This window comes from Magnolia sinica, chromosome 1 (assembly GCF_029962835.1).
Source record: "Magnolia sinica isolate HGM2019 chromosome 1, MsV1, whole genome shotgun sequence".
Lineage (NCBI taxonomy): Eukaryota > Viridiplantae > Streptophyta > Magnoliopsida > Magnoliales > Magnoliaceae > Magnolia > Magnolia sinica.
This window is the reverse complement of record NC_080573.1, coordinates 31040203-31056161: the sequence shown is the minus strand read 5'-3', so window position 1 is coordinate 31056161 and position 15959 is coordinate 31040203. Positions and strand designations below refer to the sequence as shown.

At 39.1% G+C, this 15959-nt stretch overlaps 1 protein-coding gene across 2 annotated transcripts in view; it reads left to right on the top strand.

Moving 5' to 3' along the window:
- Positions 1-989: 989 nt before the first annotated feature.
- Positions 990-15959, top strand: part of LOC131244284 (uncharacterized) — a 30229-nt gene continuing 15259 nt past the window's right edge. For both annotated transcript variants that reach the window (XM_058243926.1, XM_058243921.1), the window contains exons 1-2: positions 990-1330; positions 8384-8531. In XM_058243926.1, the coding sequence (XP_058099909.1) occupies positions 1120-1330; positions 8384-8531 (359 nt within the window). In that variant the 5' untranslated portion in view covers positions 990-1119. The remainder of the gene's footprint in view (positions 1331-8383; positions 8532-15959) is intronic.

Here is a 15959-nt window from a genome sequence, read left to right as displayed (position 1 = left end):
GTAAGCTGGGGCGAGGATTAGATACTGACAAGTTCAGTAGCCAAATCCTACTGAAGTGACGGCACCAAGCTACGTGGACTCTACCATGATGCATATGTTGTATCTATAATGTCCATTTATTTGGAGAGATCTTTTCATGGCATGAGAAAAAGAATGACATAGATCTAAAGTTCAGGTGGACTCCACTATAGAAAACAGTGGGGTCAGTGACATCCCCCATTCAAAACTTATTAGGGGCAGTTGAAGTTTTGGATCAAGCTTATATTTTTTTTTTTCACTTCATCTGTCTCTATATTACTTATGAATAGATTGGATCTAACAAATACATCATTTTGGAGCCTATAAGTGTTGTGGGTGTGACTGATCCACGGTTTTCTGTGGTGGGTCCACTTGATCTTTAGATTTATGTCATTCTTTTTCTCATGCCGTAAAACGATTTCTACAAATGGTTGGACGGTATGGATACAACAAACGACATCACGATGGCCCCACAGAGCTTGGTGACGTCACTTCAGTAGCTATTTGGCTACTGACCTTATCAGTATCTAATCCGCGCCCCGTAAGTTGGCCATCCGAGCCGCATGAAAGGAGAAAAAAAATTCGATACTCTGGTAGAGTGTGATCGATGACACTCAGGTACTTTGAAACTGCATACACGTAAAGATAAAGAGAAATTAAGCCGTCCAAATATTTTCTTCTACGTTTATGTTGGTCAAAAATCAAATTTACTTTTAGTTAATCATCATGTTATTAGATTAAATGAACAGCATCCAATGGTTCTATTTCAACAAACAAGTGTCCACAAATCAGAGTTTTGGATTATTCAGATAAGCTTCTTTTGGTACTGTGAATCAGCAACAGTGGATTCCACAATATAGACGGTTTAACATAAGTCAATTTATGCCACGTGTAAACATTTTGAGTGCCTGCGTACCAAGCGTCATACGTTGCGTTGCGTGAGTATATATAACATAATTCCAACAGAGAGTAATCCGCTTCTGTTTGGCCCATTCGCCGTTTTCGAATCCGTACCCAACACAGTCTCTCCCGTTTCTACATGAAGCTCTCTCTTCACTCCATCACGACCGTCCGATCTTTTTGTCGTCCGAGGGTTGGGAAATGAAGAGGTGTAGGAATGGGGAGGTATGGGATTTCGAGGAGGAAATGCCGATATCGCCAGAGGCGTCGGATGTGATACTGGGCCTTGATGGAGGGACAACATCCACCGTCTGTGTTTGCATGGCAATGCCTTTCTCCGACCGACTGCCTGACCCTCTTCCTCTCCTCGCTCGCTCTGTCGCTGGCTGCTCCAACCACAACAGCGTCGGAGGTATTCCTTTCCATCTCCATAGTTGGATTTGTTTGATTTATTTTTTTTTCCTTTTGTTTGGAATGGTTTTAGTTTGTGTGTCTTTTTCTATTTTGAATGTAGGCCGTTGGATTTTTTGAGTGTTTGTGTGGGTTTTGGTATAGTTTTTGTTCACCTGGGGACTACATCTCCACCGTTGGATTGCTATACTTCTTTTTTCCGTTTTTCTTTTTGTGAATATGGGCAGTTGGGTCTTCAGTGTTTGTGTGTGTTTTGGTGTTCTGTTGTTCATCTGGGGATTTTGAATTTTGAATGCTTGTTTGGATTTTGGTCTTTTAAATTTTTTTTTTTTTATTTAATTTTAAATCTGGCTCTTTTGGTTTTTGAGTGAGCGTATGGATTTTGATATTGTTCTACTCTCTGGGGTTTTTCATTTTTGATGTTTGCGTAGATTTTGATTTTTTTTTTTTTTTCCTTCTCAGGATTTTGAATTTTGAATGCTTGTTTAGATTTTGATCTTTAAAAAAGAATTGGGTTATTATTATTATTATTATTATTATTTCAAATCTGGGTCTTTTGGCATTTGAGTGTCTGTATGGATTTTGATATTGTCCTACTATCTGTTTTTTTTTTTTGAATGTTTGAGTGGATTTTGATATTTCTTTGATCATCTGCGGATTTTGAATTTTCAATGCTTGTTTGGATTTTGGTCTTCTTTCTTTTAAAATCTGGGTCTTTTAGTTTTTGAGTCTTTTATGGTTTTGATATTGCTCTACCATCTGGGTTTTTCAATTTTGAATGTGTGTGGATTTCGACATTTTTTTGGTTCATTTGGGGATTGTAAATTTTGAATATTTGTCTGGATTTTGATCCTTTTCTTTGTCTGGGTCTTTTTTTTTTTTTGGTTGTATCGATTTTGATATTGCTCTATTATCTGGGTTTTTCATTTTTGAAGGTTGTTCAGTTTTTGGAGTTTTTATGTAGATTTTGGTCTGTTTTTCCATCCGGGAGTTTTTCCATCTGGGTTTTTCATTTTTGAAGGTTGTTCAGTTTTTGGATTTTGATCTGCTTACTAACTAGGTCGTTTGGTTTCTGGTTCATTGTGTGGATTTTGATTTTTGCTTTTCATTTGGGTCTAATACTTGTATGGAGTATGGTATGTATTTTTCTTTTTCCATCTTGTTTGTTCCATTTTTGAGTGTTTTTGTGGATTTTGATATGCATCTTTTTTCTTTTTTTCTATAGTTTTGAATGTATGTGTGGCTGGTGATGTTTCTACCTGGGGTTTGAATGTTTTTGTAGATTTTGATTTTGTGTTTTCAATTTGGTCATTGATTTATAAATGCCTGTGTGGTTTTTCTATTTTATTTTACTAACCAGTTTTTTTTTTTCATCGTGTATGAATTCCAATTTTCATCTGGGTGATTCCATTTTTTGAATGTTTGTGTGGATTTTGAATATGGGCAGTTCCATGCTTGAATGTTTGGTGCAGTCTCATATTATATGTTTCATCTTTTGGGTTGCTTGATTTTTTTTCTCTTGCTTCTGTCTCTATCAGCCTGTTGTTTGATTTTCAAATGTTTTTGGTGGATTTTGATCGGTTCTTCATCTGGATTTTTCAATTCTGGAATATTCATCTGTATTGTTTGATTTTTTAACGTTATGTGGATTTTGATTCCTTTGCCGCATTTGTGTCTTCTTTTTTCCTTTTTGCTGGAAATTTGAATGTTGTCTTTTGATCTTATTTCCTGATTCGGTTTTTGAATTTTTATGTGGTTTTGTCTTTTGTATCTGATTTTATGTATTGAGTGGTTTCATAGTCTATATCTTAGTTATGTGTGTTGTTTTATTTTGTTTACTTATTTTTTTTGGAAAGATTTTTATTTTGTTTACTTGTGCAGGTTTATTAACTTTTATATGGTCTTGTCTCTAGAATTAATTACTTTTTTGGATTTTGAGTTTGTTTCTTCTTCTTCGTCTTTTAAATATTTTAAGTCGTCTTTTATATATGATTTTTCAATTTGGTATTTGTTGGATATGAGTTCTGGTCAGTTTCATCCCACTTTCCATTTTCTCTCATAGTGTAAATTTTGAATTTTAAATACAAGGAATAAGATTGGCATAAAGGAGAAAGATTGGATGAGATATAGATTAGCCCTATCGCATCCAAATTGCTCCCATATCCTCTTGAACCGAGAGAGTTTCAAGAGGGAAACAGGGAGAGCAGAATGATACCCATTGTCGCCTTTAGGTGATTTAAACCATTGATTGTGTCCAGTGAGGCCATTTAATTGTAGAATCAAAAGGGTGATTAGATCATCATTGCTCCTGTTGTAGTAGTTAGGTAGACCTTAGATGTAGGCTGTCCATCTTTGGCTTTGTGCGAAAGTCCCTAAAATGTGTAGATATCATTGGATCCCGTGAATCCAACCATCTGGGTCTTTCAAGTGGTACCGAAGTGACCTACGGTGGATCTTTGATTTGTGTGGATGAAAATTTAGGTAAGCGGTCCTTTTCCCATAAATCTAAAATTTTATTATTTATTGTTTTTTTTTTTTCCATATATCGATTGTTATACGCCCCACGAATGAGAGATGATAAAAAGGGAAGGGAGAGGAAAATTAGCTTTGAAAAAATGAGCATTACAAGAAGAGGGGGGACCAACAACTCTTAAAGCCCAGCCCCCCGGTCGAGATTCCACAATCGGCAATAGTTGTCACAGTGTTGCCCTCCCCCTTCGCTCCTCTCTCTCTTTCTAACCTCCTTGTCTCTTTCTCATTTGTTTCCGGTGGAAAGCTACTTCAACCGGCAGCAATCCTTCAAGCCACACTCCGCCCTCTCGCTCTCTCTGACCAATGTTGTTCCCTTCCCCTTCCCCCTTTGTTCTTCTCTCTCTTTCTCCTTTGTTTTCAACGGAAAGCTGCTGCGACAACCATGGTCGTCGAGGGGTTCCCTCTTCTTTCTTCTCTCTGTTTCTCCTTCGTTTTTGGTGGAAAGCCATTGTGACAAGCAACCGGCAATGGCGGCACCAATAACCCTTCAAGCCCCCCCTCCCTCCCCCCAAGATGGCACCATTAGTATAGCCGTTGTTGTGGCGCCGACAGCCATGGGCGCCATTGCCCTCCCCCTTCACTCCTCTCTCTCTTTCACTCTAATCTCCCTCCTCTTCCTCCTTTGTTTTAGGTGGAAAGCTGCTTCGACAGGCAATTGATTGCCACGACACCAGCAAGCCTTCAAGTCTCCCCCCCACCCCCCCACGCACAAGATGTAGCAACATCCCCTATAGTTGGCTTTCCCTTGTAGTTTGAGAGGAGACAATAGCTATGGCTGTCAAAATCTTAAAAAAATGGTTTTTCTTTAAAACCTTAGAGAGGGAGAAGAAGAAGAGTTGGGCTTGGAAGTGGGCCTGCTTGTGTTTGGGCTTTTTTAGGAGAGTTTTCGCCATTTGATTAGGCCCAAAACTCTTGTACATGATCGGCTCCACTTAATAAAGCATGTGGACAACCATTGTTGCTATTTAATTGTTGTCCATGGCCTCCTTTATCAAGTGGGCCCAAATATTAGCTCTTGCTCATTAATCCTTTACGTGACATTTTAATGGCTTTTGTAATGTCATTAATATGCCAATTTTATGCTATAATATGCAGACAACGTATGCTACAATATGGGGACCAACGTATGCTGTCCACAGGCATCTGGACAACACAAGTGGGCCCTATATTTGTATGTAAATCGAAATGGGCCCAAATGAAAGCCCATTGTCATTCTCTAATCAAGATTGAGTGAATCTTGTTGTGGCCTTTAATCGACCATTTGTGGGCTGATTTAGGACTTGACCTGAGAAATGACTTAGGGCATGTTTGGATTATTAATTACATCGGTAATGTAATGTAAAAGTGTTCATCATTACAATTTTACTACGATTCTTTAAACACGTGATTTGATGGTCAAATGCAGATGTATTAGGAGATAGGTAAAGGAACTTGTAATCATTAGAATTTTACATTGCATTGCGGTGGAAACATCCTATCCAAATATACACATCAATGTATTTTTCTCTATGATTTGACATTGAAGTAATGAAAAAGTATCATCACTACAGTTTTAACACAATAAACCAAATAAGGGAAATTGTCGGTCATGTAATCTTTTCAAGAGATTGGTAAAGGAGTTTGTAATCATTGCACTTTTACAGTATATTATTAACGTATTTCGCAATCCAAACATGTCCTTAGGGTTTTTTGTCAAGATTTAATCAATGAGCAGTCTATTTTTGTGATTAACAGTCCGGATCTCCTATAATGATGATGATTGATGTATAGATTAAGAATAAAAAGAATTAAATAGTGAAATTTTGGATTCTATGAACATAATAATGAATTTTGATATGGTGATCATGATATATTATGTGGTAATGTGAGGTAGACCACACATTTTATGAGATGATGCCAAAAAATGTGTGACCCAGCATGATCTTTTGCTTTAAATATTAGTAATTGCATGTGTGCGTGCATATGAGAAAGTCCTACTATTTAACCCATCTACCACATATCCTACTATTGAACCCATCTACCACATTGATCATGGATCCACTAGTGATCAGATTCATCGTCAATGGCAATGATCAATGTTGATGATCGGATCCATCATCAATAATGATCGTTAACATTGATGGTTGGATCCATCATCAATGGTGATGATCGATTCCATTAGTAAGATTAACATTAATTTTTGCATAACGTGTAACAATGCTGATGACAAGGTATTCCGTATCGGTAACGGTCACCACTATTACCGATACGGGTATCAGCCATAATGGCCGATGCGGGGGCGTAACGACCGTTACGACCCCCGTAATGGTTGAAAATTTTCTTTTGTCCGAAAAATTCTGAAAAAAATCTAGAAAATCAAGAATAATGTAAATATTTCAAATACGTATTTATTTTTTGTTTTGAACATGTTTATTGTAGTGTAATGGTCCAATCTTTGGTGAGAGTGTTGTATCGGGTTGTCTAGTGAATTCTTTAATATGATTATGTATCAAACATTTACACATCACAATCAAGCATTAGAACTAGAAATCAGAAAAATGCATAAATACTATTTTTTCAATTTTTTTTTGAAAAAAAGGCCCTCGAAGATTTTATTGCTCAGATCACTTCAATCCACAATTTTAATCTTAAAAGCTATAGTAAGAGTGGTTGAAATCTGTTGTAAAATGATATAGGAGAGTTTTTGGAATGAGAAAAATGAAAAAGAGGAGAAAATTAATTTAAATAGAAAAAAAAATGATCGTTTTTTGACCGTTATGGGAGTAACGGCCGTTATGCCCTGTAACGGCCTTTACAACTATTGTAACGACTGATACGGTCTCAAAAAATTAACTGCCCCTTTTCACCCCTGTATCGCATTACGGTCGTGGCCGTGTTACCTATACTTATCGGCCTTTACAGGCGTATCATAACAGATACGGAACACCTAGGTTGATGATGCAGGACAATTAACCACTTGCTCTAAAAGCTCGAGTCTTAAACACGAGACCTCCCCCGTGGGCCCCGCCTACCCCGAGTGTGCCTCTGCATCCCACGGGCGACCCCACTCGAGCCCGGTGTGAAAACGCCCCTGCATTAATCACCCTCGGTGAGGAGTCTCGAACATGAGGCCTCCCGCTCTGATACCAATTTGATGCAGGACAATTAACCACTTGCTCTAAAAGCTCGAACTGTTAGAGCATGGCGAATTAATCCCTTTATCTCATAGCCCAGGCCCCACATCTCATGGGTTAGGACCTTAGTCGAACCCCCCCTCGTGGGCCCCAAATCTCATGGGTACTGCTTCACACGGGTTGCCCACCCTGAGTGTGTCCTCGCATTCCACAGGCTACCCCACTCGAGCCCTGTGTGAAATGCGCATTAATCACCCCCGGTGAGGAGTTTCGAACATGAGACCTCCCCCGTGGGCCCCGCCCACCCCGGGTGTTCCCCTGTATCCTACGGGCGACCCCACTCGAGCCCGGTGTGAAAATGCCCCTGCATTAGCTGATGATTAATGCTAATACATTTGATCGTAGTTAAGTTGTGATATTTATACAATGTAGAGATGACCACCAAAACGTTAATCTTTGAGCAACTTAAAAGGTCACTAATTTGATGGTAACAACTATGAAGACCGGTCCTGAGCCGTGAGATTCCTTCTAAATAGGGCTAATATTTCACATACTGTGGATGAAGTTCAAGAGGAGCCTATATTGGCCAAAAATAGCTAACTCAACAGAACATAGGGATGCGATGAAGCATTTTGTCAAGTGGTGTAAGCAGAATTGCTTAGCCCATAACGCCTTGATAACACCATGTACAAAGAGCTGATACCTATGCATGGGGTGCATGAGACCACTAAGGGAATATGGGATGCATTGGCTAATGCCTACTCGCAGAAGTTGGATGTACATGTTAGGGCAATGGAATTGGAGTTCCAGGAGTATAGAATGCCAATCGGTTGCTTCATCAAGGATTATATAAAAAAAATGGAGCAAATTATGGGTGACTTTAGGAGCATCAGGTGCATATTGATGAAGAATCGGAAGATCATTGTGATGCACTGTTACTTGCCCAAGTCAAGAAATGGCCTGAAATTTAGTATGATGTTGCATCATTGGCGCCGATTGGGGACCGGTAGAACAGGGAATTCAAAAAGCAACTTTTCCTTTTTGTAAAGACCCAAAATGCGTTTTTGGCGTACCGCTGCCTTTATGGGATCAAGTGCAAGGAAAATGCGTAAAACAGCGCCTATTCCAGTTCTTAGGAAAATTTCCTTTTCACAGTAAAAAATTCCATAAAACTAGTGGCTTTTTTTTTTTTTTTTTCATTCTCGCTTCTCAAACATAAAAAGTACCAAACATGCCCTTTGAGATTATTCATTATAGGAAGGAGAGATTGAGATTGACAGTTCTCATTTGTAAAATTATTAGCTAAATTGCACTTTCTACTTTCAACTACAGAAAAACTTTCAATAGAACTACGATGGAGTATCATTCCATGGTTTTTTTTTTCTTTGTTTTGGGTTGAGTTTTTGCAGAAACTGCAGCCAGGCAGACATTGGAGGAGGTCATGGCACGGGTCCTTATGAATTCTGGTTCAAATCGCTCTGCCGTTCGAGCTGTCTGTTTAGCTGTATCTGGTGTCAACCATCCAACGGATCAGGAGCGAATACTGAATTGGCTTAGGTTTGATTCCATAACTTATCTCATCAAAACAATAGAACTGCATAGATCTTTCTTTATCTATAGTCCTTTTTACAGCTATCCTTCATCCATTTTATTGCCAAGAATCTGCGTATGTTAGCATCTTAGAGCTTTTGGATAACATGACAATTTTCTTTCAACTACTTACTCGTTGGTCCATAAAAGTTAGTATATGAGAAATGCTAAGGACGCTTGCCCAAGCTGCTTGCCCCCTCCCGCCCGACCTCATGAATATCCAGACCGAACATCTAGAAGGTCCCACCTAGATGGGACACACATGGAAATTCCTACTCATTTGAGATCCTATCATACTTGAAAGTTAAATACTATAGTGCAGAAACATGATTTCTAAATTACCATCATATGGATGACGAGGATATGATTAGTGGGATTTTTGCCATGTGGGTTGTGCAATAGGACCTTCTAGATGAATAGTTCAGATAAACACATGTGGGCAGAAGGGGACTGCAACATGTTTACAATCTTGTGAAACTTTAAGACTCCGACATCATGTGGTTAGTAAACAAGACATTGAAGAATTCCATATTGGAAATATTGGCATTTCCTCCTTTTTTAAAGTATCACTCAGCCAATGTTTGGACACAATGTTTGAAAATGCTATATATATTTTTAAAGAACATAAGTTTGGTGGGCTCCTTTGAATCGCATTAGGGAATCACTTCTCATTTGATGAGGTTTCCCGCTGCAAAACGTGACTTTCGTGCATGCCGTCGTTAGGAACTGATGCACATTCCATCACTTTGATACACAAAAGGTAATGCAATTGCAGTAACATAAATCCAAATCCAAATAACCTCAGTTTTCAGCAAAGTAGAGAAGGATCAATTTCAACTAAAGAAAAGCAAAACAAGCTTTAAGACCTCTATTGGAGGAGTATCAGGAAAATTACAGTGAAAATCTCCAAAATTAAAGTCTTTGACTCTTGTTTAAATACACCTACACAGTGTTCGAAATATCGGTATCGCGCTATGTAGCGCACCCTTGGTATACAGATACGTATCGGTTATCGCACGGGATATATCGTTTGTATCGCATAATTTATCGCGCTTTTTGGGAAACATGGGGAAACATTGGGAAAATGGTTGAATTTTTTAATGAAACTTCAGGGATTGTTAAAAAAGACCTTAATATACACTTTTAAATCATAACATCTAAAAAAAAGGTGCATATAATAAATTTCCTTTGCATAGGGTCCTAAGCTATGCGATGTTTAACTGAACTAGGGGATTTAATCACTATTATTTCTTATAGTATGGCCTACGTAAGATTTGTATCTCTTTTTTTTTTTTGGGTTCATATTCTAAAATGATCTTTCAAAACTGTTGGACGGTGTGGATGTAAGACACATACATCACCCTGAGCGCAATTTTCCAGCGAAAGCTTTTGTAGGAAGTTCCTGTGGAAACTTAGGTGGGGCCCACCATGATGTTTGTGAGAAATCCACCCTGCACATCCGTTTTGTGAGCTCATTTTAGGACATTGTACCAAAAATGAGCCGGATTAAATACTCAAGTGGGCCAAAAACGTGAAGATTGAACGTACACATTTGAAATATTCGTGGGGGCACGGAAGTTTTGAATCAGGGTAATATGTCTTCTCAGTTCATCCTTGTAGGAATGACGTTATGAATGGTATGGATGACATTTAAACATCACTGTTGACCCAGGGAGGTTTTAACGGTAGGAATTTACATATACACCTTTTCCTTTAGTGCGGCCCACTTGAGTCTTGGAACTTGCTCACTTTTGGTCTCAAGTCCTAAAATGAGCTCACAAAATGGATGGACGGGTAGATTTCTCACAAACATTACGGTGGGCCCCACCTAGGTTTCCGGCGAAGGAACTTCCTACCAAAGGCTTTCGCAGGAAATCTGGATTGGCTTGTGTCGTGTGTTGACGTTACTAAGTTTTGTGGGTCCCATCATGAGGTATTTGTTATATCCAAACCGGCCGTCCATTTGGCAATCTTGTAGTAAGGTTTGAGCTGAAAAATAAGGAAGATCCAATTATCAAGTGGACCACACTGCAAAACGTAGTAGGGGATTGAATGTCTACCATCGAAACCATTTTGGGGTCACAGAAGTTTTGGATCAATATGATATTTGTTTTTCCTCTTCATCCAGGTATTTGTGACCTCTATGAACAGATTGGATGGAAAATAAATGTTATGGTGGGCCCTACAAATGTTTTAATGGTAAGAATCATTGTCCCACTGCTATTTGTGGTGTGGTCCACTTGAGATTTGGATATGACTCGTTTTTGGGCTAATGATCTAAAATGATCTCGCCAAATAGATAAACGGGGTGGATATAATTAATATATCATTGTGTGGCCCATGAAACTTTGATCTCCTTTCAACCACCATTCGCACCACTCAAGCTCGAGGGGGTCTATGTGGTACACCAGCCAATCTTGTCACAGGCTATGTGGGATCCACCTTGCTACATATATTTTATCCAGGCTGTTCATCTATTTTTTAATATCATTTAAGCATATTATTCTAAAAATTAAGCATATCCAAATCTTGGGTGGATCGCACTAGAAAAATTAAGCAATCCATATCATTTAATGGTAAGTGTTTGTTAACACTGTTTGATGTGGTGTGGTCGACCTGATATTTAAATGTAATTAATTTTTAGTATGACATCATAAAATTGGCCATAAAAACGAATGGATGGAGTGGATCTACCACATATCATCAAGGTGGGCCTACAGTAAGCATAACACCCACTGATTTGTTACTCACGTGGCACCCAATCCACGCCCTTAATTGAGGAATGTATTTAGTAAACTATGTGGGGTCCACCATGATTTATATATTTTATCCACTCCTTCCATCCATTTTAACAGATAATTTTAGTGCTTGAGCCCAAAATTGAAGCATGTCCAAAGCTCAAATGGACCACACCATAGGAAACAGTGTGAATTGAACGTATACCATTGAAAATTCTCGAGGGTCACGTAAGTTTTGAATCAAGCTTATATTTATGTTTACCCTTAATCCTCGTTTCTTTGATCTTATGAACAGGTTGGATGACAAAAAATCATCACTGTGGAGCCTGACAAGGTTTCAACGGTTGATATCATTATTCCCACTGTTTCATATGGTGTGGTCCACTGAAAGCTTTGGATGTGCTTCAATTTTGGGATCAACCCCTTAAATGATCTGTAGAAACGGTTGGACGGCGTGGATAAACCACGTACATTCACGGTGGGCCCCACGAAGTTTTCTCAGTATGATAAAAGCGCACCGAGTTACTTGGTGCAACCCGATTTCTACGCAACCCGATTTTGACAAATTTCAAAAACTTCTCTTCAACTTGGCCCAATTTCTCGCCGGGATTTCCGTTGCAAGAAATCCCCAAATCGTCTCCTCAATCAAAATTTCTCACCGAAATCTTCGTTGTTGCTGTATCAATTCGAAGAAAAAGAAAGAGGGAAATCGAAATTACCAGATGGAATGGCGCGCCTTCGATCACGCAATCTTGGTTATAGGTACTGAACTCTCCCCCAGTTTTTTTTTTTTTCAATTTTCCGGTAAATACACAACCCCCATCTCGAAGATTATCGTGCGATATATATGATATATCGCACGATATCTACATTTCTGCTATTTATTTAATTTTTATTTTTACTTCTGAGGGGTTTCGTCTCGCTGGCAAGCGATAACGATAACATCGGCTGATATATCGTCCGATATTATCGATATTGCGAACACTGCACTTACATATACTTGAAAATCTCCTACAAGATCATAGGCCTTCATTTTCTTTCATCTACACCCCTATTCCATGCATAACCAACCACTTTGATCCACACAATAACTGAATCGCAATAGCATAAACCAAAATAATCTCATTTTTTCAAGAAAGAACCACAAACATATCAAATCCAACAGGAGGGATTTGAACCCCTGACACCTTGGTTCGTAGCCACGTGCGCTAATCCTCTAAGTTACAGGCCCTAAATAGTAAGCAAGAACAATCTCCAAGTTCTCCACTAGAAAAAATACAGCATAAATCTAGATGGAACTCTTGTAACTCATGTTTTAATGCCTGCACAGATTTTACGTGTATCTTTTCAATTCTTTGATGCGAGTAGCCAACGGAACTTCTCCTCCTCTTGGGGCATAGCCCACACATATCGTAGTAGAGGGAGACCTTGCAACAAAGCCTCTTTGGCGTTCACAGTGAATGTATGAAATCTGTACGTTCATCTGTTCTGCGGGATCTTTTTTTTTTATTTTTAAATTTAAAAAAAAGGTAAGAACTTCTATTACAAAAAAAAAGGCCAAAGGAAAATCTTAGGTTGAAAGAGCTGTTACATTCCCAAAGTAGAAATAAATTATAGACATCAACGACCTTTAAACAGGAAGCCCACTCCACTACATCCCATTTTTCCCTTCTCACCACCTTTGCCACCGACTTGTTGAGAACCTAGAAGCATCGATTGTTCATCTCCCTCTAAATAGCCCACAGAACTAGCTGCTACACCTTCCTATTCTCACGACCTCTGTATTGACTCGCTAAAATCCCAGTAGCATCGATTGTTCCTCTCCCTTCGAATGGCGAACAAAACTACCATTAGAAGTAACCACCACCCTTTCCTATCGTCTTTTCTAGCCCCTCCATACCAAGCCCAAAGGAGGACTTCAATTGACATTGGCATCAACCACGAAATTCTAAACACTTAAAAGGAATCTATACCACACACTTTGACAAAAAGGACAATGAATGAAGAGGTGATTGACTGATTCCTTATTTTTCATGCACAATGCATAGGCGTTAAGAAGCACCATCAACTAGGGCTGTCAGTGGGGCCAAGCTGGCTCACCTCATGGCGAGCTTGGGATGGAGTATCAAGCTTGAGGGCCGGGTTCAAACTTAAAAGTCAAGCCTGTTTCTCATGTGGGCCGGGCTTGTATTTAGTTGTCCAAAAGTCTAGTAGCCTGGCCTAGCCCGTTAGCTTTTTCAAAAATTAAAAAATTTAAATCCTAATTTCTCCTTCAAATAATAAACACCTCTTTTCATCTTTCCCTCTTTTTAAAAAATTTAAAATTTATACCCTCCTCTTTCCCTTCACCAATCTTAATCTCTCTCTCTCTCTCTCTCTCTCTCTCTCTCTCTCCAAACTCCAACGAATGGCCCATTTGATGGAAGAGATGAAATTTCTAAGCGCCACGCATCTAGGTTCTTGGATTGAAGCAGAGAGATGAAATAGCCCTCCAACTTTCCACGCTCCCCCCCACTTCAATCCAAGAACCCACGCCTCTTTCTCTCTCACAACTCACAACTTCGGCAACAGTGCACCGTCTGTCTCTCTCAACTCTAGCAGCATCAACGCTCTATCTCCGTCTCTCAACTTTGGTAGCAGCACACCATCTCAGTTTTGTCAACTTAACAGTAATGCACCATCATTTTTTTTTGTTGGGGGGGGGGTTTAATGGGGATATAACACCCTAATTGGTATTACATTCCCTTTACCCTCTCTCAATCTTCTTGTTTTTCTTTTTTAATTGCAGGTGAAGTGGGTTTTGCTTTAATGGAAGAAGGTGTGTGTGTGTGTGTGTGTGTGTGTGTGTGTGTGTAGAGAGAGAGAGAGAGAGAAGAAGGGTCTTTTGGGGCTCGGGCCCAGCATAAACATGCGGGTTGGGCTCTTTTAGCCCATCACAGGCCCGGGCTGGACTTGGACCTACATTCGACAATGCGGCCAGGCTTGGACAGAACTCGGCCCAACCCTAACCCACCCCATTGACACCCCTACCATCGACCTTCTTTACAAATTGTCAATTGAGAGCACCTTTTTCCTCCCTACGAGCCACACAAACGCTACAACTTTTGGTTGTGCACCGTGGTACTAAGGATGTGTAATCACGCCTCTCTCTGGCTGCGGATCCCCCAAGCAATTTATAAGAACCAAATTGAGAAACGGGCTGACTTGCATCTATGACACACCATTGCATCCCTTTCCCCCAAAGAAGGGGGACAACCATGAAGACATTCTAGAAGCTTAATCAAATCAACCGCTTTCTCATATAAAAAAATTCTACAGCAAGGAGGAGTCCAAGCCACTGCTCCTCCGCAAATAGAAAAGCATCGGGCCACAATAATATTTTATCCTAGGGAAAGCCAAGCAAGCCTTGGGAACACTGATTGAATCGATTTGTCACCTAACCACACATCCTCCAAGACTGACTGTGGACATCTGAAAAGGGACGTAAAATATAACATCAAGTTAGACGAAGTCGCTTTCAAAAGAGCGTAAACAGCCTGCCCGGAGACAAATACTGACTCTTCCATCTTGAAAGCTTTCTTTCAACTCTTTCAATCACCTTATCTCAAAGATGTTTTCCGGTTTACCAATACATATGGGGAGACTGAGATACGATGACGGGAATGTTAGGACATTGGACAAAAAATGAAGCAGACCTATAGCTCGAGTGGGCCACATCATAGGGAAACATGGAGATGGGTCACGCACTGTTTAAACCATGAGACCCTTCTCTCGTTCTCTCTCTGTGTGTGGCTCACATCGTTGCTACAATTTGTCCGTTTTCTTCCCTTTTCTAATTTCTCCCCTCAATCCTCTCTATATGTGCGTTGCACATGCGACTTCCCATAGTGTTTTTTACTATAATTGTATGAAGCGTGAACTGAAGCAGCTACAAATTCAAGTGCAGGAGCAGGGAAGCATCTATTTCAAAATGTAAATAAGTATAAATGGATAGGAAGCATAAGTGGGAGTAGAGTCCCAAGTGTGATTCAAAGTGGGAGCGACACCTAGTTAGAAGGATCCCACAACCAAGTTTCTAACCCTTATTCAACGACATAGTTGTCAAAATCCTACAGTTTTTTATTTGAGTCGAATCTTAAGCAAAACTATTTGGATCCCACCTTGAATCCTTTCTACATGACTTCTATGATTCTATGATTTGAATCCTATGATTTACAATTCAATTTATACATGTTCTCTTCTATTTTAAGCTTCACTTGGCTTTCATTTTATGTTTTTAATTGGTGGGAGCTTTAAGAATCGTTTAGAACAGGTAAATTATTATATTTTATTCTCTACAAGAGATTAAATGCTATATATATATATATATATATATATATATATATATATATATATATATATATATATATATATATATATATATATATATATATATATAGATATATTCTCTTTAACGTTAAATCATGGAGCTTTTTTATATAAAATGATTTCTTACTTCTTAACTGGTTGAAACACCAAATTGATGTATGACGTATCTGGGAATGTTTTTATGGATGGTTATGATCATGTTGATCTATATGTATTGAGGAATGATGGTTAGAAATCAAAATACCTACAAAATTAAATACCACTTTTCCATTATTCTACATTCAAGAAG